The 21,880-nt window shown below is 47.8% G+C and overlaps 1 protein-coding gene across 2 annotated transcripts in view; it reads right to left on the reverse strand.

The window, feature by feature from the left end:
• The window catches only part of Pgd (phosphogluconate dehydrogenase), a 74,495-nt gene that overhangs the window by 42,295 nt on the left and 10,320 nt on the right, over window positions 1-21,880 (reverse strand). Inside the window, exon 1 of one of the 2 annotated variants that reach the window (XM_065429184.1) lies at window positions 2,115-3,142. The exons of the other annotated variant lie outside the window; for it this stretch is intronic. Coding sequence (XP_065285256.1) covers window positions 2,115-2,164 — 50 coding nt within the window. The 5' untranslated portion in view covers window positions 2,165-3,142. Of the gene's footprint in view, window positions 1-2,114; window positions 3,143-21,880 lie in introns of those variants that run through there. 2 annotated transcript variants of the gene reach the window in all.

The following is a 21,880-nucleotide window of genomic DNA, read 5'->3' on the forward strand; positions in this document are numbered from 1 at the left end:
GCAGTTTCTAACTTCCTATCTATCAGGTATTAGTGTTGTTGCGCTCACTGCAGATTCCCGCGAAATAAAATAAAAAAGTTAGCTGGGACACCATGTGCATATCTTCCCGAGACATCGCAACGGTTCGGGGGCGCAAATTTTTTTCAAGTCTGTCCTTATTATCGACTCGTATGCTGCGATCGTGGAAAAAAAAATCAACTTTGCTTAAGTACAACTGTTAGATGCTGAAAGAAGCATCTCCGTGAAGGCGAATGCGCTTGACGGGCGATTTTCTTTTTCTTACTTTACACGTGGTGGCAGAACGGTCAAAATCAACTTAGCGTCAGTTTTCTCAAAAGGCAGACGAGAATAATGCCGCTATACCACTTCCATACGATTCCGGAGACATGTTAGGCTTCAAATTAATGATGAATACTACAAAAAAAAATCGTTGGTGAGTAAACACCGAAAACAACTAAGCTAAGGCAACGTGCAGTATACCACGGCACATGCCGGCAGGCATGCGCAGTGCGACCCAGTTTTGCCAGAAGTGCGCGACCGTCCCGACATAAAATGTGACCTCACATCATTCGAGCAAACACTGCATGGCGCGAAGTTCTAAGCGTCTTCAAGATTGAACTTTATACAGGTGCGGACAAAAGCAGGTTGAACAGGGGTGCTGTGGCCAGAATGCCTCCCAATGGCCTGTCTATAGTAGCTTCGAGACTGCTAAAGGCCGATGGGATTGAAATTCTATGGTCGCCGTCCTGCGCGCATGCGTAATCCGACTTCTTGCTTCCACTTGAGCACACTGGGACGCAGTTGCACCACAGCGCCCGTGTTCCAGTTACTTTTGTCCGCATCTGCACACCGATCGAAGACGAGCCTGCGGTGCGCTATTGTGTTAATGGGACAGTATACGAAGAGTGACCCGAAATCAAGTGGAAGTGGGAAAGTGTTCTTCGAAAACTATTTTCGTTATTTTAGGGCAACAGGTTTTTTACCATGCAGAAGCGAACATGAAGGAGGGGGGGGGGGGCAATTCTTTGATATAGCCTCGTAACAGCAACGCTGGTAAGTCAATGCTACGTAATGAATCCGCAAGCATGTTCTCGCATCTGTGGCGCTGCCACGCGAAACTTGCCAACTTCAACGTTTGGCTGCTTTAGAATACGAGGCGGTCCATTAAAAAATAGTGATATCTACAGACTCAAATCAACGCGATCCAAATCAACGGCAAATTGGCGTGGGAACTTCGAAGCTTTCGTTTTCAGCGTCATGTCTCACATCAGTCTCCTCCTCCTACAACTACGAGTGGCTTCAGTATTCGGTATTCTAAAAGGTGTACTTTTTACCACAATACTACTGGCAAGTTATTTTCCCCATTTAGTGTCCCTTTTAACTTCGAAGTACAGTGGCGGGGGAAAACGCGCCCGAGGCTTGAGCGTTCCATCACTCCGGCAGCCGATCCAAGGCCGTGACCTGCACGCCAAGCGCGACGCGGCTGGAGCAATACGCGAAACAAATAAAACCTGCCAAGGCCACCAAGAGAAACAACGTCAATGATTCATCACTAGGCGTCAACTGGCCCGTTTTCCTTCGAAAATTAAGGCTAACCTGTGCAAGCTGTGGCGCCGAACGAACTGTAGAGAAAAAAAAAGAAGTGCGCGAGTATTCGACACGCCATACGTGAATTGTCAAATTGTGAGGCTAAACGGTGTTAAAGCACGAGCGCAGTTGGTTACAAGGGACTCTGTAGTGGCGGGCTAACGGATTAATTGTGACCAGCTGGGCTTCTCTAACCTGCACGCACCCCAAAGCACGATACGCCCATTGGTGATCTACACCCACTGGCAAGCGGCCGGCATGGCAGGGAATCGTACCCGCGACCTCTTTTCTTCAGCAGCAGAACGTAACAGCCACTGTGCCCCACACCACGGCAGGTTATGCAGCGCCTCTCGAGAGTTCATCCGGGAACGCGCAGCTTCGGAGTTTCGTCTATAGACCCGACAAGAACCGTCCAAAAGGGAGACGCGAGCGCCGCGGCCATTTAGCAGATCCCCGGTCTTACAACGGCGACCACAATCAACCAATCAACTCAGTCAAAACAGAGATAAGGCGCCAACGACACTCACTCTTTTCCAGGCTGCCATTTGGCAGAACGGCTGCAGAGACCGGCGCCCATGTCTGACCGCAGGAGGCGTGTAAACCGAGCGAAGTGGTCGGTCGCCGGCTGTGACTAACACTGGGCACTCGGCTAAACAACGGAAACTGCTCGGCGGCACACGGCGATTTTTTTTTTTTCTTTTCCCCGAGCCAGTCGTCGCGACGGTCGGTCAACAGCGGGAACGTCGGCTTCTTCTGGCCGGGACACTCCACCGAGTGACGTCAGGCGCACAGCCGAGAGCTGCTTCGTCGAACAGAAGGAAAAACGGGTGCGACGACCCGGGATTGGCAGATGTCCCGGAATATCACTGCGGCGGAAAGAAGAAATCCCGGCTACTGCGAAACTACGGATGAGAAGTTCTTGCTTGTGCACAAAAGCAGTTCGAAATGTTTCTTGGGTCTCGAACCTTCCGGGGGCACCCTCTGGACGAATCCGCAACGGACTGTGCCGTTGCTCGCAGAAGGATCACGAACGGTTCGTGAACGGTGCAGCCCACTTCTGGACGCGGTTGCAGACGATCCACTCCGTGCACTCCAGAGATGCGGCGCCCTGTCGTTTAACCGAAGGGGGCGTACTCTTTCTCCGTCGATTGAATAAAAACGAAACTATCTCAGTAGAAGATAAGTAAGCGTTGCAATGTCACTAGCAGGCTGAGCGACGACCCGTGCTACAGCCGAGCCACAGAAGGTAACCTCGACGAACGCGCGCGTGCGCAGGCCGGCACTGATGCAGCGACAGGCTCTCCACTTCAGATTGGGGCACGCTGATACCAGGAGGGCGCAGAAAATGGGTGATGATGTTTACCGCCGGCAACCACGATTCCAGGGCATGCGCGCACTCCCTTTCACTGCGGCTGTCGACAGACAACAACACACGAACGCGGGCGAGCACGAGACACTACTGTGTCTCTGAGAGCGAAGCAGACGACGACACGGCTTGAAACGAAGCAGACGACACAGCCACCCGATCGAGACAGACGAGCGCAGCCGACTCGTAGCCAGCTAGCTCCAGCGGCGTAATAACGCGCGGAGCAGCGGTCCGCTGAGCAAAATTAAACACGCCGCGCCGCCCGCAAAAAGCCGCGACCACTAGCCGCTGCGCGACGCGAGAGGAACAAAAAAAAAAACAAAGTGAAAGCGAAAAAGAAACAAGAAAACGCGGAACCCGTTTTCTAGGTGCTCGCGCGCGTGAAACGCGCGGAAGTGTGCCCCCCGCTCGGCCTCTTCTCCCCCCTTTCCAACCTCCTCTAACCGAGCTGCCGGACTCCACTTCCCAATGCGCGGCCAGGTCTTGCAGTGTGTGTGAGGATTATAGTGAAAGTTAAAACGAGAGAGCGCGTCGACACACGACACGCAAAGCAGCTACGGGAGGCCCGCGATGCTGCCCCCGTCTACCGGGTTAAAAAAGAGAGGATATGGAGGGGGGGCATGACAGAGGAGTTGGCTGTGCAGTTATACAGGAGGAGGAGAGACGACAACACAGTTATACCAGGAGACGTGACGAATCAATTGTGGCCGCAGCCGTCGACAGCAGCAGCAACCTCCCGCCCCCCCCCCTCCCTTTCAACACAAAGCACGGGGGAGGGGCAGAAATCTCTCCCCCCCCCCGACTACTTTTTTATTTCCCTGGCGGAAATAAAGCTGCAGAAAGAGCAATTCTCGAGGCAAGTCTTCTCGGTCAGAGCGTCACGCGCTAAGCCGACGCCGAAGAACGCGCGCGCGTGCTGACACAGCCACCGACGAGCATTCATCCGGCACGTGGAATGCCGGCGCCGTGCTAGCTACCGGTGCGAGTGCGTGCGCTGCCAAAAAAAGGGGCGAAACGTGAAGGGGAGAACTTTAGCCAGAAGAGGGAAGTGAAAGTTCACGAAATCTCTTGCGGTACTTTCTTTCCTTTTGCTTTGTTTTCTGCACTTTCCATCACGTTCCATCCAGCACAAAAGCGGAGAAATAAGAAGCTGCAGATGGCACGTGGTGCCGCCAGAGGCGTTTGCACCGGCGAAACGGGCCGGAACAATTATGTAGTACAACCTCGTTTTGGCGAAAGGGGAACCTGCATGGAAATCCGTGGCAAGGTGTTGGAGATATTGTTATTGACACGGATGAGAGGCATCCAGCTGTGTGTAAGGTACCTCGCACTGAAGGGGAAATTCACAGTAGCGCCAGAAGGCAAAGCCTCGCGGGCGGTGGAAGCAAAATTAGAGCGACGCGACGAACATTCACCATATCGTGACGCCGATCGCGCACCACAAGGCAATGGTATCCCGAGACCTGAGCATGTCGAAGAGCGCATGGTCAGCATAAGTGGGCGCTGAAGAAATTGCGGCCACTCACCAAGTCAAGGTGAAAAAACACACAGAGACGTTTCGGGACCCGTACGGGTTCCTTGATCACACTAAAACCAGACCTGCGATCAAGGAACCCGTACGGGTCCCGAAACGTCTCTGTGTGTTTTTTCACCTTGACTTGGTCAGTGCCCGCAATTTCTTCATCATCATGTTACCTGACCAGACGAACTTTCGTCGAACTCTTGACTATAAGTGGGCGTGCTTACGATCAAGATAAGAGGAGCACGAACGTTTGAGAGATTGAGCTCGGGAAAGCTGGTTGCGCAACGCTCAGACAAGCGAGAACTTATGGTGTTTTATGTGCCAAAACCACTCTCTGATTATGAGGCACGCCGTAGTGGGGGACTCCGGAAATTCGGACCACTTGGGGTTCTTTAACGTGCACCTGAATCTAAGTACGTGAGGGTTCTCGCATTTCGCCCCCATCGAATTGCGGCCGCCGTGGCCGGGATTCGATCCCGCGACCTTGTCAGACAAGCGATGAAGTATGGGTCGTTGCTGTTCGTTCTGGCGCTCATGACGTAGCACTGGTGACGTAATCTGATCACGTTTCGCAATGAGACAAAAGCGTAATGATAACGTCAATAACTCGGCAAAAGCAGCGGCAATATGTAAGACACATACATGAAAGTATCGATATACATTATCATATCCTAATTCGTCCCGGTCCAACGGCCGAACACGGCCGTTCCTTGGCAGAGCTAGGCAGGATTACTTTGCTTTTTTAAATAAGTATTTCAAGTGAGTTAAGTAGAAGGCTTTCAGGTGGCAGCGGCGAACACGAATTGATAACTTGAAACTCGGGAACTATGTAATTGAACTTTGTGCCACATTAAGCTGAATAATAATTTCCCCCGTTATCTTACACGTTCAAGTTCAATGATCATTCAAGCAAATGGCAGTTAAATATTTCAACTCGAATTGATGCGGACGACCGGCGACTGAGTTTACACGCCTTCGACTGGAAAACTTCACGGTCGCGCGACTACGCGGAGTCGGTTTGTAAACGCCAATAAGAGTAAGGCCTCAGTTTCAAGGTATCTTTCACTAGACAATGCTTTGTTCATCCTAAAATAATGAGGTATGCTGTTTGGCACTGCATATCAGCACAAGGTTTGTGAAATCATACAGAAAGCCAAGGCAGTAAGATTGAACACTGCACACTTATATATCCGTACAAACAATTCACACACTTACATCCTCCGTGCGCATCTACCATGCACACTTATATATCAGGCCTTCTGTTTCTCTATCGTTGATTTGGAAGATAAAGGCGAGGCCTCTTTAAAAGGAGTGGTGTGACGTTTCTAGCAGGAGTGATGGGCGAATTAACACGTAGTGCATAAGTGTGCAAATTCCCACAGAATCAACGGTTGAAATTAGCGCACTTCTTCCTCTTGTCCTTATCTGAGTGCGCTAAAATGATTTGCAACTATACGTTTAGCAACATCCGCAACACATAACTGTTCTACTGCTTGAATGTGACATTAATCTATCATTGCATTTCTATAACATTTCATGACGTCATTCGTTTGTGCGCCTTGTATTTAATTTCTTAATAAAATATTGTAGTTAGGCTCTCACATATACAAATTGTCTCCCAGAAAGACGTGGACGATGTCTGTCATGTTCGCACCCACTTCAATCTCCTCACTGTATCGGTCCCTCCACTTCCATCATCGAGGCTGCCATCTTGAAAGTTCACCGTCTTGACTTCCAATTGAGACCTCCAGACACCACTGAGATGAACTGCCGTTGAGATCTCAATGGAAGTTTGGGCTGCCGTGTACATTCAGGTTAACTGTCATTAATCCCCGCAGTAATCCGCTTAATGACAGCTGGAAATGCCTTTGTGTAAATATGGTGTTAAATGACCCACCTATACCGCGGTAGACGGTCTAGCTCTGCAAATACGCAAACTTCAGTACTATGGAGCAGAGAGCGGACTTGCGCAAAGAAGCCTAAACGTCAAAATAAGAAGTGGACAAACGACCTTACGAGGTGTGACCTTACATAAACCGCCAGTCCGGTTAAACGACCTTACTTAGTTTGAAAACCTTACCAAGATGTTAAGGTGCTTTCAGGAGACTTTAACTCAACTCTGAGTTGCCGCCAACGACCTCGCCTTGACCTCATTATTCTGATTGAAATCGAGTCCTCAAGCTTAGCCTTGAGATCGGGTACCTAATATCGCAAGTGCCTCGCGTTTTTCATGGTTCAGACACATATAATATAGATTGCTCAAATTTATGGTACAGCGAATTAAATGCTTAATGAAAAAGCTTTCTTAGTAGAATGTTTAACATGCAACGTCGTCATCTTTATGGCTTAAGTTCACATGACCTAAATATTATACGTATACCATATTTCTAGATTTATACAGATTTACACTGGAAGAAAGTATACTCGATACCATCGACTCATTCGTTCAGTAACAGCAAATCTACAGATAAGCAGCAGACTAACCTCAAAAAGCCCCACCTCATCGAGCATTCGACCTCACAGATGGAAATCTGAATTGTTCGTCTCAATCACAGAACTCTTAGCTGTTGCCAACCCTATGTGCGAAACAAATATTAAATTATGGAGTTTTACGTGCCAAAACCAATTTCTGATAATGAGGCACGCCGTAGTGGGGGACTCCGGAAATTTGGACCACCTGGGGTACTTTAATGTGACCTAAATATAAGTACACGGGTGTTTTCGCATTTCGCCCCCATCGAAATGCGGCCGCCGTGGCTGAGATTCCATCCCGCGACCTCGTTCTTAGCAGCCCAACACCACAGCCACTAAGCAACTACGGCGGGTCAACCCTATGTGTGGTTAAGGTCAAATGACGTTACCTCACAAAATCGGGAATCTCGTCAGCTTGCCAACCACTGCAGTCAAACCTTTGGGTTACTTCAGTAGTCCGATGCACTCTGGAGCAAGCTGCAGGCTGCTCTGGCATTTCAGTTCTGGCAGTCCGCTTCTGGCAGTTCAGTTCTGGTAATTCAGTTTCGGCAGTTCAGTTTTGACAGTTCTCTACTGACACTTCAGTTCTAGCAGTTCCGTTCTGGCACTTCAGTTCTGGCAGTTCAGTTCCGGCAGTTCTGTTCTGGCAGTTCAGTTCTGGCAGTTCAGTTCCGGCAGTTCAGTTCTGGCAGTTCAGTTCTGGCAGTTCAGTTCTGGCAGTTCAGTTCCGGCAGTTCTGTTCTGGCAGTTCAGTTCCGGCAGTTCTGTTCTGACAGTTCAGTTCTGGCAGTTCAGTTCAGGCAGTTCAGTTCTGACAGTTCCGTTCCAGCAGTTCAGTTCTGTCAGTACAGTTCTGGCAATTCACTTCTGGCAGTTCTGTTCTGACAGTTCAGTTCTGTCAGTTCAGTTCTGGCAATTCACTTCTGGCACTTCATTTCTGGCAATTCACTTCTGGCAGTTCAGTTCTGGCAATTCACTTCTAGCAGTTCAGTTCCGGCAGTTCTGTTCTGACAGTTCAGTTCCGGCAGTTCAGTTCTGTAAGTTCAGTTCTGGCAATTCACTTCTGGCACTTCAGTTCTCGCAATTCACTTCTGGCACTTCAGTTCTGGCAGTTTCATTCTGGCAGTTCAGTTCCGGCAGTTCAGTTCTGGCAGTTCAGTTTCGGCAGTTCTGTTCTGGCAGTTCAGTTCCGGCAGTTCTGTTCTGACAGTTCAGTTCTGGCAGTTCAGTTCTGGCAGTTCAGTTCGGCAGTTCTGTTCTGACAGTTCAGTTCCGGCAGTTCAGTTCTGTCAGTTCAGTTCTGGCAATTCACTTCTGGCACTTCAGTTCTGGCAGTTCAGGTCCGGCAGTTCAGTTCTGACAGTTCAGTTCTGGTGGTTCAGTTTCGGCAGTTTAGTTTTGACAGTTCAGTTCTGACAGTTCAGTTCTGGCACTTCAGTTCTGGCAGTTAAGTTCCGGCAGTTATGTTCTGGCAGTTAAGTTCTGGCAATTCAGTTCCGGCAGTTCTGTTCTGACAGTTCAGTTCTGGCAGTTCAGTTCTGGCAGTTCAGTTCTAGCAGTTCAGTTCTGTCAATACAGTTCTGGCAATTCAGTTCCGGCAGTTCTGTTCTGACAGTTCAGTTCCGGCAGTTCAGTTCTGTCCAGTTCTGGCAATTCACTTCTGGCACTTCAGTTCTGGCAGTTTCGTTCTGGCAGTTTCGTTCTGGCAGTTCTGTTCTGACAGTTCAGTTCCGGCAGTCCAGTTCTGGCATTTCAGTTCTGGCAATTCAGTTCCGGCAGTTCTGTTCTGACAGTTCAGTTCTAGCAGTTCAGTTCTGTCAGTACAGTTCTGGCGATTCACTTCTGGCACTTCAGTTCTGGCAATTCACTTCTGGCAGTTCAGTTCCGGCAGTTCTGTTCCGATAGTTCAGTTCCGGCAGTTCGGTTCTGTCAGTTCAGTTCTGACAATTCACTTCTGGCACTTCATTGCTGGCAATTCACTTCTGGCACTTCAGTTCTGGCAGTTCAGTTCTGGCAATTCACTTCTAGGACTTCAGTTCTGGCAGTTCAGTTCCGGCAGTTCAGTTCTGGCAGTTCAGTTCTGGCAATTCACTTCTGGCACTTCAGTTGTGGCAGTTTCATTCTGGCAGTTCAGTTGTGGCAGTTCAGTTCTGGCAATCCTGTTCTGGCACTTCAGTTCTGGCAGTTCAGTTCTGGCAGTTCAGTTCCACCAGTACCAAATGTCCTTCCAACGACAAAAAACATGACTGAAGCTACACAGCTTTCCTCAAATATACCAGATTATCTGTTTAATGGAAACAGACTTATCAATGATGTGTGGTATATATCGCGACTCTATCACATCAGAGGGATCGTTGAAGAGGCGGACGCTAGTTGCAATACATACTGCGGAGGGCTTTCAGGTAATTGACGAAAGTTCACCTATAGAAATTGCAGTTACATATGAGCACGTGTTTCAACGTCGGTATAGAAGACAAGTAATGAGGCAATGTATATTTAGCGGAAATACTGTCTTAGCACCTATTTGGAGAAATACGCCATCAATAACTCTGGCAACTTATCAGCCCAGTTATCACTTATCAGAACTCCACACGTAGCTCATAAGTATTAACCGGACCGTCACTGATGCATTTAGCGACAAATGCTGAAGACGCATTTCTCAAAACTGGCGCTAAGCACGGGATTATTACAGCTAAATTTGGATATTGAATACTGCTCCGCTTCAATACCGTAATCGGAACAGATGTGCACTACAGTGATGCATAGAGATTGAATGATAGGCAAATTTTTATTTTGCTCTGCGCATCACAGCCACCACCTTTGGATTTAGATGAGCACGAATCGGAAGTGCTTTAGCACCGGTTTTACCTATAGTGAGTGCCTCAAAATGCCTATGTCGGTATTTTGTGCCTATATATGCCTATTTTGATTTAGCACTTCGCAATGTTCTTTCTGGCGCTGTTTCTATTTAGAAGGCACCTTCGGTCACCACTTTCCTCGAGACCTGCCAGACCCAGACGTGATTGCTAATTGGAAGACATCTGGCAACAAAACGAGACAAAGAAGCTTTCGTACTGTCCATGTTCATTGAGCTTTAGAGGGCCGGCCGTTTTGAGGGCCGCAGTTTCTGTGGCATTATGGCGATTTCAATCTGCACAGCTTATCAGCACTGATCAACTATCGATACTCCACAAGTAGCTCACAAGTACAGACTGTGCCATCGATGCATTTTGCCACAGATCGTGGAGACGTATCTCTCAGAAACGGGTGTCCTTACGCGAAATTTGGATGCTACTTCAATATTCACCGACTGTATGCTGGAAATTAATTATATAAAGCTTAATTAGCTAAAGTCACTCTGCAACGTCCCTTACAAATAATGTGAGCTCATCAAGTTGTCTAGCTGATGTGACAGAATTGCGAAATCTGACACAGGTAAATCTTTTCCGTTTCACTTAAAATATATCTCCCAGTACATGGGACTTGGTCACACAGAAAGACGGCGAGTAATATGGAAGACTGTAAACAATATATGGCTTTAAACAGCGGAATCAACGCTAATATTATCTCCACACAAATACCAACAGGAATGACGACTAAACGGCTGCCGCCTGGTATGACCTTATTATGCAGAGGAAACGTCGTTCGCGCCAGACACGCCGCACTGCAGCTCAGTGACATTTTTTTTTTAAATTCTGATGTTTTACGTGTCAACGCTACGATATGATTATGAGGCACGCCGTAGGCCAAGAAACGGATGGATCATTCTAATTTACGTAATGAAGAACAAATTACAGAATATTTATGGAGTTAGCGAGGTAGAACGTAAACTTATCCGTTAAAACAAAATCAGTAAAGTCAGATCGAATGAATGACCATTCATTTGAAAGAATAGGAAAGAAATAAAGATGAAATTTTAACAGGGCATTCAGTTGCATTTCATAAGAAATTTTCGGACGGCGAAACGAATGTCCCGGTGGCTGAATTCCAACGTGGAGGCCCCAGACGAACCTGCTCTGTTAAGTCCAGGCCAAGTCTCCGAAGAGGAACTATAGTTCCGGCATTCGTTTTCTTGCCGCAGAAAAATGTCGACAAGATAGAAGGTAGTGATGAATTGTTTCTTCCTCGTTACAAAACGAGTACGGAGGGGAGGGCATCAAACCCGACCTGTGTAAGTAAAAGTTCAAGGAGGGGAATACGCGGCAACGTATTTTTGTGCGGGATATAGCTGAAGCATCTTTGTGTTACGGGATTCACTACACCAGGGAAAATTATAATTAGGAGGAGCAGTCAGTAGATCTGGCAAGGGTTTCATTATAGAACGCATCCGAAATCTAGACGCCGCGGTGTGTGCTGGTAGAGCAGGAAGAACTGGGCCGAAAAGTGACGTCTTTGCCAGTGACTCGGCAGTTTCAATGAAAAGCAAACCTTTATAACCGAGTATACCCAAATCAAATGAACACATTGCAGATAGGCAGAAACTAGCAAGTGACTTGAGAGACTTTGATGGCAGAAAGAGCAGCGCTTCAAGACGGGACGCAAAGGAAAAACCGCAAACACACTGCGCTGACTAACAACTACGAGCTTATTACCTATCTGAGCCTTTTATACCGAGCAATAAAGGTAGTGTCAACAAGACCGTGAAAAGACACACCTGCTTTTGTTCCTTCCGGGTCGACCCTACTTCGAAAAATGTGCCGTGTTTTCTTCGTAGTCAACGTGCCACGAAGCCAGTCGTTAAACTGACGCCAGTTGCTATCGCTTAACTTTTATGCGTGTTCGTTAGCTTCCGGTGCTAGCTGGGCCATGGGAATCTTAAGTTTGCGATTAAGCTTCTGCCTTTTCCATCTTTTTGGGAGGCCTCTCCGGGCTTCCCAAAGGTGCAAGAGGTGACCGTTCACAGTTGGAGCCTCCGTTCTTTCAATCGTTTTTGTGACCCCAGCGTGGGTAACTCTGATCCGCTCGGCCCAGATCTCCCATGTCTGTTATGCTTCCGATCGGTTTCTGTTTTTCGCGGAATTTGGTACAATCGGATAGCCTTGCGTTGTCAATAGCTCTTCGAGTCCTAACTGCATTAACCGGTATGCTTAAAATATGGTGATCACTTCCTATAGATTTTCACCTAGGTTCGTCCATCGCGTCTCACTTTTGTTGTTGGTGAACGTGAGGTCGGGGAAAGTGTTCTTGGACACGCAGTTTCCGATACGCGTTGTGAGATCCGGTTGGGTTAGTTGGAAAAGTCCATAGTGCTCTACGGCATCCGCTAACAAGATTCCCTTGGGATTGTCTCTGCTGTAGCCCCAGTTTGAGTGTTGTGCGTTAAAATCTCTCTAAACAAAATTCATTTGTCCCTACCTTGAGCAAGTCGCATCGCAGTGGCCACCACGTTTTCGAGATTAGCCTGTTTCCCCTCTGGAAGAACTATAAATGTTCACAATAATCGTTAACGGTTTTGCATACTTTGTGCAGCCAAACCGTGACTATCCGGTAGCACATCGCGAATTTGTGCGTTTAATGGCTCAATTAACGTTTGCACAAATATAATCTGTAGCGCATAAAACCTGGTCCAACGATCGAGAAAACATCATTCTGGGCTGGAGATGAAAACGATTTGAGGACGGCTTAATGGCGATTCACGTAGTCTTAAGAAAGTCTGCTCAGTCAGAAGGTGAAATCGGCATAACAGATCCACGTAAGCACTTCTTTAACAACAACATACCTGCTACAGGTATAATCTATGCCACACGAACAGCACATTTCTTTCTACGATAACCACCACAACCGTGACCGTAACCCTATATGAGAAAAAAAAATGTCGGTTCGGCGATGGGAGGTCAGAGTTTCACGAGGATCCTTACAGCGAGAATAAATGTCTCGTTGATAGACGTCCAATTGTAGGTGCCGCCGAGTGGGTGGTACTATAGTTTGCACGAACACTCGACGGCGAGCACCTTGTTTTTTGTTACCATCGATTGTCGACATATGCATATATATTTACCGTGGTGCGTGATTCGTTGGGCGGCGGGTTACGCAACATATTTGGCGGCTGCATGCCTCTCACGTGCGCAATAATCTCCTTGTTGTTGGACATTGCCATCGTGACCAGTGGTCGATACGCAAGGTTCCTTCCGGCGCAAGAAGAAGGGGATAGGATATGCTGTGAGAAAGGAATGAACGAACGGGAAAAGAAAGGGCGCCGCTGATGGAAGTAACCCCTGATGTTTCAGAAAACGACCACCGAAAATTTTACAAAGCCGATTTAGGTAACGATTTCTTCCATTCCAAGCAACATAAACGAAAAATGTTACTATTGTTGTGTTTCTGTTGCATTTTTCAGGAATGAAAAATTCACTGAAAATTAGAAGTTTTTCCCAATGATGAAAACCTTGCTGCCTGATAAGGGAAAGGTAGAACGAACAGAAAACGGTACTGCTGGCAGAATCAATAAACGCGTTTTCAAATCAAACAGCCCTATAAAAATTTGCTCTCTCCACCGCTGTTGGAAAATCATATCAATATGCTCTCTGTCTCTCTACCCCCTCTTTCTCTGTGTGTGGTCGTGTGTGTGTGGAGGCGCAGTAAAAGAGCAAGAAATTAAAGCACATATACACACACAGAAAGAGAGAGAGAGAGAGAAAGAGAGAGAGAGAGACCACTGGTATAATTTTCCAGGCCCAGGAAAAGAGCAAGAAAGCAAAGCACATACACAGAGAGAGAGACCACTCATATGATTTTCCAGGTGCAGGAGAAGAGCAAGGAAGCAAAACACACACAGACAAAAAGAGGGAGATACCATTTATATAATTTGCCAGGTGCAGGAAATGAGCAAGAAATCAAAGCACATACACACACACAGACAGGGAGAGAGGGAGAGACCGTTGTTATAATTTTCCAGGCGCAGGAAAAGAGCAAGAAAGCAAAGCACAGCACACACACACACACACAAAGAGAGAGGGACTAGTGGTATAATTTTCCAGGCGCAGGAAAAGAGCAAGAAAGCAAAGCGCGCGCACACACACACACACACGGCCAAGAAGGGTTAAAAAACGAGTATCCGCCGCCCTCCTCCAGCCCCATCGACATTGTGACGGGACGAGTTCGGTGTGTGAACAATGGTTTCGGAGTTCCCCAACGTGGACCTGATTTGACACGCATGGACAAGCTGCCGTGGGGAAGCCGTATTTTGGTGCTTCTCATGCTCGTCCAGGCGCAAAACAACGAGCGACCCTCGATCGGCACCGATACTTCCCGGAACGGCACCCCTTCAACGCCGTCGTTTGGGCATCAGAATGTGTGTGCCTTTGTGTCTGTAAACTGAACTGCGGAGCAGCGGCGAGTTGGTGATGAGTAAACGAACAGTCGCCGCCTCGTATGGCCGGCGGATCGAGTGTATAAAAACTGTGGTTGCGCGAAAGCTGAACAGACTTCTCTTGAGCAGTCATGTTAGACTGAGTCACTTCTCTCATGCAGTCATGTTGGACTGATACTCTTTTTCTCAAGCAGTCATGTTAGACTGATTTAATTTCTGTAAATAAACCCATTTTCCTCGTTCTCGATGAGAAACAGTTCTTCACTTCATCAACGATCTCAGCGTAAATAAGTTGGACGACGGCATGGGCCAGCTACCTTCTAATTCATGCCGTACTCCAATCTTGGCAAAGGACCACGGACGACGGGATTGAGCCCCCAATCCTGACAGTATGTATCTTCCGACCGTCAAACGTAGGCAGTTGGAAACGTCTTATCCGCGTAACGCACGCTCCCACGATTGCGCGCTTTTTGTTGCGAAAACTGGCCAGAGTCGTCAATCATATAGAATTACCCAGTTGCGAGAGAATGCGCAACGTCCACTAAATGCGCTAGCTATATCGCAGCCGCCGCAAAATACCGAGCAAGAGCTTATACGGTCGAACGTCCCGCTCGCCCTGCACATTTACTAGACACGATTTCCTGACGTAGGAAGCACTCGCGCACCTTGCACCTACAGATGAATTTTCAAAATCACCAAACGTCGACAAAACCGCGGAAATACATGGACTAGTCACATTGCTATTTAAGTAAGTGCGTTACGATTTCCCGACATATATTCACAGAGGTTAACAACGCGCGGGAAATCTCGAAGCAACGAAGTGAACTCGGCGTCTCGTCCGATTTAACGAAGTTGCGCGGGAAGTATGGGCGGGAGATCTGGTAACAAGAAACCTGGCTGTTGCGTTCAGGATGCCTCGAAATTTACCCATACATACTGCCACTGTAAACGCACTGACATGCCGTATTGGGGCTGGCCTCTTTCACGATAAAACTGCCCGTTGCTGGGTCCCGCATTGCGAGCTCATCGACGCTTCTATACTCGTAGGTTGGCAGAATAGGCCAATGCGCACGCCCACTCAAGCTCACCATCACTGACTCGGCACCGTCAGATGCTTTCCACCTTTAAAAGTGGTAAAGGACGTAAGCCTGTCTGTAACACACACCTTTACATCCGAAAAGCTTGTAAAGGTGTGATTTATAGACTGATTTACGCCATTATTCACTTTAACGGGTGTAAGTTAATTTACAGTGTACTAGTACTCACAGTTTTACACTCATAAATGGCGTAAAGGTGTGATATATAGAGAGATTTACACCTTTATTCACTTTAAGGGTGTAAATCACTTTGCAGTGTAGTAGTACTAAAACTATTACACCCGAAAAGGGTTAGCTGTATGATTTATAGACCGATTTATAGCATTATTCATTTTTATGGGTATAAAGTACTATACGGTGCAGCAGTACTTAAAGAATTACACCCGGAAAGGGTGTAAAGGTGTGATTTATAAACAAACTTACAGTATTATTCACTTTTACGCTGTAAAATATTTTGCAGTGTAGTAGTACTGACAGCATTGCACCCGAAAAGGGTGCAGAGGTGTGATCCACAGACCAATTTACACCTTCATTCACTTTAAGGGTGTAAATTATTTTACATTGCAATAGTACTCACACGTAAAGGTCTGACTTATGGAGCGATTTACACCTTTACTTACTTTTAAGGGTGCAAATGATTTTACAGTGCAGTAGAACTCTCGTCATTATCTGTTGGCTTCAGATGTCTGTGACTAAAAATTTTTAGAAAACGAGGGTCTCGAATCCGGCAACATTGATGCCTTCAGGTAGCATGTGTGGGTTTATTGACCAGTTGCCTTCATCCAAAAAGATCGCGTATTCGTAACCGCTGCGGCAGAAAGGATATTCCGCACCCGCCGCCAAGGTTTGTGAGTGGTGACGCTGGCTAACACTCCCAAGGAAAGTTCCAGTAGCAAAAAAAAAAAAACATAAATACTCAAGAATGTGGATGGGAAAACAGCGCCGCGGGAGCTCAATTGGTAAGAACATCGCACGGGCAACGCGATGACATGGGTTCGTTCCCAACATGCGACAAGTTGTTTTTTTCATCCACTTTCAGTTCCATGAATTCATTTCTTTAATACAGTTAGTATGTAGAAGTAATTTTCCCTGTGTTGTCCATGATGTCTTTGTTGGCATCTGATGATATATATACCATCATCAGCCTGGTTACGCCCACTGCAGGGCAAAGGCTTCTCCCATAGTTCTCCAACTACCCCGGTGATGTGCTAATTGTGGCCATGTTGTCCCTGCAAACTTCTTAATCTCATCCGCCCACCTAACTTTCAGCCGCCCTCTGCTGCGCTTCCCTTCCCTTGGAAATCCATTCCGTCACTCTTAATGCCCATCGGTTATCTTCCCTTCTCATTACGTATCCTGCCCATGCCCATTTCTTTTTCTTGATTTCAACTAAGATATATATATATATATATATATATATATATATATATATATATATATATATATATATATATATATATATATGGAAAGAAGAAAGGGTGGAACCCGGTGAACATATAACACAAAAAAAGAAGAAAGACGGCACTATGGAGATTACCTCATGAAAGTTGGTAGAAAATTTCCATACATGTCGCCTTCTTTTTTGCAACCTGTGTAGCTTCTATATATAGAATACAGGGTGATCACTTTGATGTTTTACGGTATTTCGAAATATCGCCCCTTGCAAATAACATAATTCTAGTCCCCGAGCTGCATTATTCAGAAAAGTGGACGTTACTTGCACGAGAAATCGCAACACATATATTCACCTAAATAAAAATTAATAGTTAGCTTCTTAATAACTTTGTCGTCGATATTGCAATTTTTTAATCTTAGCCAGTGAGTTTGCAAGGCGTACCCATTTGGGATGAATTTCCAGGGTGACACCACTTTGGAGATATGCGAGATGAAACTCGCCGTAAAAATACTTTTATTCCAAGTTACTGCTTTAGCTATATGTTATTTTATGGATTGAAGCACAGATGTAACTGGAACGCCCATGTATTTCGTCCCCCACATCGGAAAGTAATACCTCGAATATCAGTTGTCAGTTGTCGGTCCAGATGGTAGTCATAGCTATAAAATCTGAAATACACGCCATCTGGTTGCGAAGTTCTCCCCCACGTGTATTTAATTTATTTTATTTTCCCATTCCTTCTGAATATGGCACTCAATGGCTTTATCTTCCCGCTAACTCGAATAATACCGATATGGAGAGAGAAACAAAGTGCCACACGAGTGATTGAAGTTAAAATTAACTGAAATGTTGAAGCAGACGCCTTCTCGTCGTCATCGTCGTCTGCTATTTAGGACACTAAAGCACGGAGCGCCGCCGCGAAGATGACGAAGCACGGGGTGCACGTGCGCACTTCGTGATGCGCGTGCATTCAGGCTCGAGGAGGACCTTCGGAACGCCAGATCAAACGGGTTTCTCTGTCCCGATCGTCAGCCCGTATACCGTTTCCCGCCTGCCCTATAGCCTAAACGCGTGTTTTCCTGCCAGCAAGCCCTCAGTCAAAACGGCCTACTGAGCCCGAGGACCTTTCCCAGAGGACAAGGCTACTCTCAGCGCTTTGTGGGCAAGGCCTGAGTCGACCAGCGAGGCCTGCTGAACGGACCACGGAGGAAGCACCATGCCGAAAGGAGAGAGAAACCCGAGCCATAGGCCGAGCAAGAGCGAACAGCCTCTGGTGTCGAAGAGCAGGCGCTGGTCCCGCTGTTCTTTAGCGCCGACTACCGAACCAATCTGTCGGTCAGCCATCGCCCCGGCGTACGCCTCTTCTCCTGCGTGGTACAAGTTTCTTTCAGTCGTTACGATGAAGGGTCGGCGGAGGACCAGACAGGCGGCAGCCGCATACCTGGGACATCGGCAAAGACCATCGCCCCATTCTGAGCAGAATGAGCGCGCAGCGGTAAGTGCCAGGGCTAGGTGGACGAGGCCGGCAACGCGAAAGGTGGACACGACGAGTTCTCGGAAGACCAAGCGAGCACTGGAAGAACCCCCACCGATCGGCGTCGGCGACGTCAACGCGACGCCAACGAGAAAGGAGGCGCCGAAGACGCCGGGAATCTCGTCTCCGAGCACTACTGCAGCCGCCAGGACCTTCTCTGCGCGGCGTTATCGTCCATGCTCGAGGAGTCGCTCGGCTTTTGGCATCCGTGGCGTTGCGAAGACAGCGACGTGGGGCGGCAAACCAAGCGACTCTTCTGAAAGAAGCCGTCGTCGCGGGCGAAAGCGCGATGTCTCGCATCTTCTTCGCACCTGCGGCACATCGGTCGGCAAGCTCGTCGAAAAGAATCGGCCAAGCAGCTGTCGCCGTCAACGGGCAAGCAGCAGAACCTCGTCCGCGACGACGGTAGCCATGTCAAGCGGCGAGGCCCTAAACACCGTCCATCGGAGAGCGAGCGGCACCTCGTCTTGGACGAGCATGAAGCGCCACCAAGCGAAGACCGAGACAGCGTCTCCTAGTCGTGAACTGCCGCTCTCCGGTGTCACCGCCTGGTCGTCAACCGAGGAGATGCGTGGATGGCGAGCGAGGGGGCGCTCCAGGACCGCGAGCTTCAAGATCGGCAACAGCATCGCGAGAGCCCTCGCAACGCTGCGGCTAAGGTCCAGACGCCGCCGATGCGTCGAGCAGCGCAAAGAGGTGCTGAACGAAGCGGAGCTGGGACGATCGCGTCGTCTTGGATTGCTGCTTCTTCGTTCGCCAAGAAGCAGCTAGATTGGCCGTGCTGTCAGTAGTGCGAAGCAGAAAAAAGAACTCTGCAAGAAGATCGCGAGACTGTGATTTGCGCGTTCGATTAAGCGTGTCACGTGGAGTGATACGAAAGACGATCGCATGTCTCGGCGCAAACGAAACGCTTAATGTCGGGCTACTCAACGTCGACGAAGACTGCGGAGACGCAATTAACATGCGGTAACTCTGCAAGCTCCAACGCTTTATTAAACGACGTAGTATGGTACCTGCTTGTCTTGCCGTTCATTTTCCTGCAATATATTATTTGCATGACGACACGTCGCTGTAACCGCTTTCGACCGCTATTCATTATACTGAGAAACTGGTCACTATACCTCAGACGGCCAGTCGTATACCTTGATGTTGACATAGCCTCGTTCACACTGCGCAACAACTCGTCTACATTTGTACCGCAACGGCACAAGTGCTGTCGATGGTCCTGTCGCGCAGGAACGTACACAAATGACAGGGGTGAGGGGGGGTGCACTTTCACAAGGGACGTTGGACAACAGTTGTGAATGCATGTGAGGTATCGAAAAAAATTACCGCCCCTTTCAGTCCGTGAAGATGGTCAGACAGCGAAGCTGTGTCAGTTACACCGGGTGTTAAACTACGCAAGTCAAACTTCGCAAGCAGTCTATATTGTAAGTCTTTTGTTTCACCATTCTTTCACCTCACATTCGCTTTTGCGTGCTTCACTTGGTGATCATGTTTTAGGCGTGCTTTTTTTTTTTCGGTTCTCCCTGTGTTTCTTTTTTGCGAGTGAGACAGGGCCTACGACGACGAGCCCGTTCACGAGCCAACTATCGCTGACGCTCGAGGTATGTAGCATCTTCCTCAGGGGTATAAGCACTACTCGCGGCCTTCCCATAGTTGTAGCTGGGATGGAATGTGCGGAACTAGTTATCCGAAGCTCCGTATATTGGGCGTAAGGCCCACCATTGGATATGCGGGCGCTGCAATCTTTTTTGATGATTGACGTCTTTGTGTTTCTTAATGAGGTTACACACATGTTCGGCTGCGACGGAGAGAACGACGTCACTGATGGTATGCCCGCAGACCGGCGTTCTCGTTTGCGTTCGATGTCTCCAGTTTGCTCGGTGGCATGGTTAGCAGCATCCGCCCGGCAATGCCGCTTGCAATTCTTCAAGATGAAATTTCTTCAACATTAAATCTGTCCATCACGTAAGACAGCGAATGGCTCATACCCACTTAAGCAATGGCTCGTACTCCTGTAAATGCCGCCTCCCCATTACGACGACAGAGGTGAAATTCTACGCTGGAATGCTCGCTGTAATGCTCGAATGTTCGAATGTAAAGCACGAGAAAGCATATACAGGACGACACAAGGAGACGAAGACACACGTAGCGTTTCTGCCATCCTCCATGCTTTTTCGCGCGTTAGCTCAAGTTATGCCGCACGAATTAGTCGACTAGTCCGTTCTTTTGATCAATACAGGGTTTGCAGAGCACACCCAAGAAAATAATCAATCAATCAATCAATCAATCAATCAATCAATTTGATTAACGTGCCCAGAAACAACTTGGTGGTCTTGGAAGTGGCGCACGTGAAAAGTGTTATTTATATATATATATATATATATATATATATATATATATATATATATATATATATATATATATATATATATATATATATATATATGTGTGTGTGTGTGTGTGTGTGTGTGTGTGTGTGTGTGTGTGCGCGCGCGCGCGGACATCATAGGGGAAACTACTTGTAGTTCTCAAATGAACTAAAGAGACGATAACTAAATGCAAATGAAAAAAAAATAATGCAAAAACTTCCCCGACGATTATACGGTGCCCCCTAATGGGGAAATTTGAGTGCAGCTGTACGTGTTTTCGTTTCGCGGTACGGCACGGGCAATCTGTCTTGTGCAACACGTTGCAAATGGTGCGAAGTGTGGCGCAACTCCTCACTAATAGAGGGAGATCGCGAAAGGAAGCGCGTGGGTGACACGTGGGCGCGATTCACAGCAGGCGACGCCGCAGACGACCTCCGCTCATGCAGCGCTTTGCGTCCATACAGACGACGCACGCTACTCTGGCGCCATCTCGTAGCCATCGTCACCGCAAAGCCCCTCATGCGCGGCCACCATTGAGGAAAGAAACAAAATAGGAGAGGCCCTGACGTCACGTTTTTGAAGTCGCGGAATCGCAGCCGTGTTAAAGGGACACTAAAGTGAAAAATGATTTCTTCTGCATCAGTAAATTACCGTTCTACAACACCAAAAACACCACTCTTACAACGATAAGACGTTTGGTAAGCCAGAAATAGCGCAAGAACGAAATACGGGTGGCGACGCCTACTTGAGTTCCCTCACCTGGGGGCTGTGACGTCATGGATTTTGATGGCATCTTCTAGGGCCTACTAATTATATATAGCGGTACAGATTGACTACATTGTGTTCTAAAGGAATGAAATATTAAACATGGCCAGTTTCGGGAACCTTTATTCAGCCAACGCGGCCCAAATGCGAAAACATACTTTGGAATCCCTGACGTCACACTGACGTATCGGCGTTGGGATTTCGGCGCGGAATTCAAATACTGATACTTGGACCTTCATTTTCTCATCTAATAATCAAACTATTTTTTCGAAATGCCTGCCTGCAGGGCTCTCAAACAATGCTCCATTAGTCTAAACTGATTTATTGTTTCCCTCTAGTGTCCCTTTAATGTGCCATCTCCCTCTGCGCCTCCAATCAGCTCGACGGAGCAGATAGGCGCGAGCTTTGAACTTGCATTGCTACGAACCATCGGAAGTGCGTGCTGCCGACGCGCGTC

This window comes from Dermacentor albipictus, chromosome 2 (genome assembly GCF_038994185.2).
Source record: "Dermacentor albipictus isolate Rhodes 1998 colony chromosome 2, USDA_Dalb.pri_finalv2, whole genome shotgun sequence".
Lineage (NCBI taxonomy): Eukaryota > Metazoa > Arthropoda > Arachnida > Ixodida > Ixodidae > Dermacentor > Dermacentor albipictus.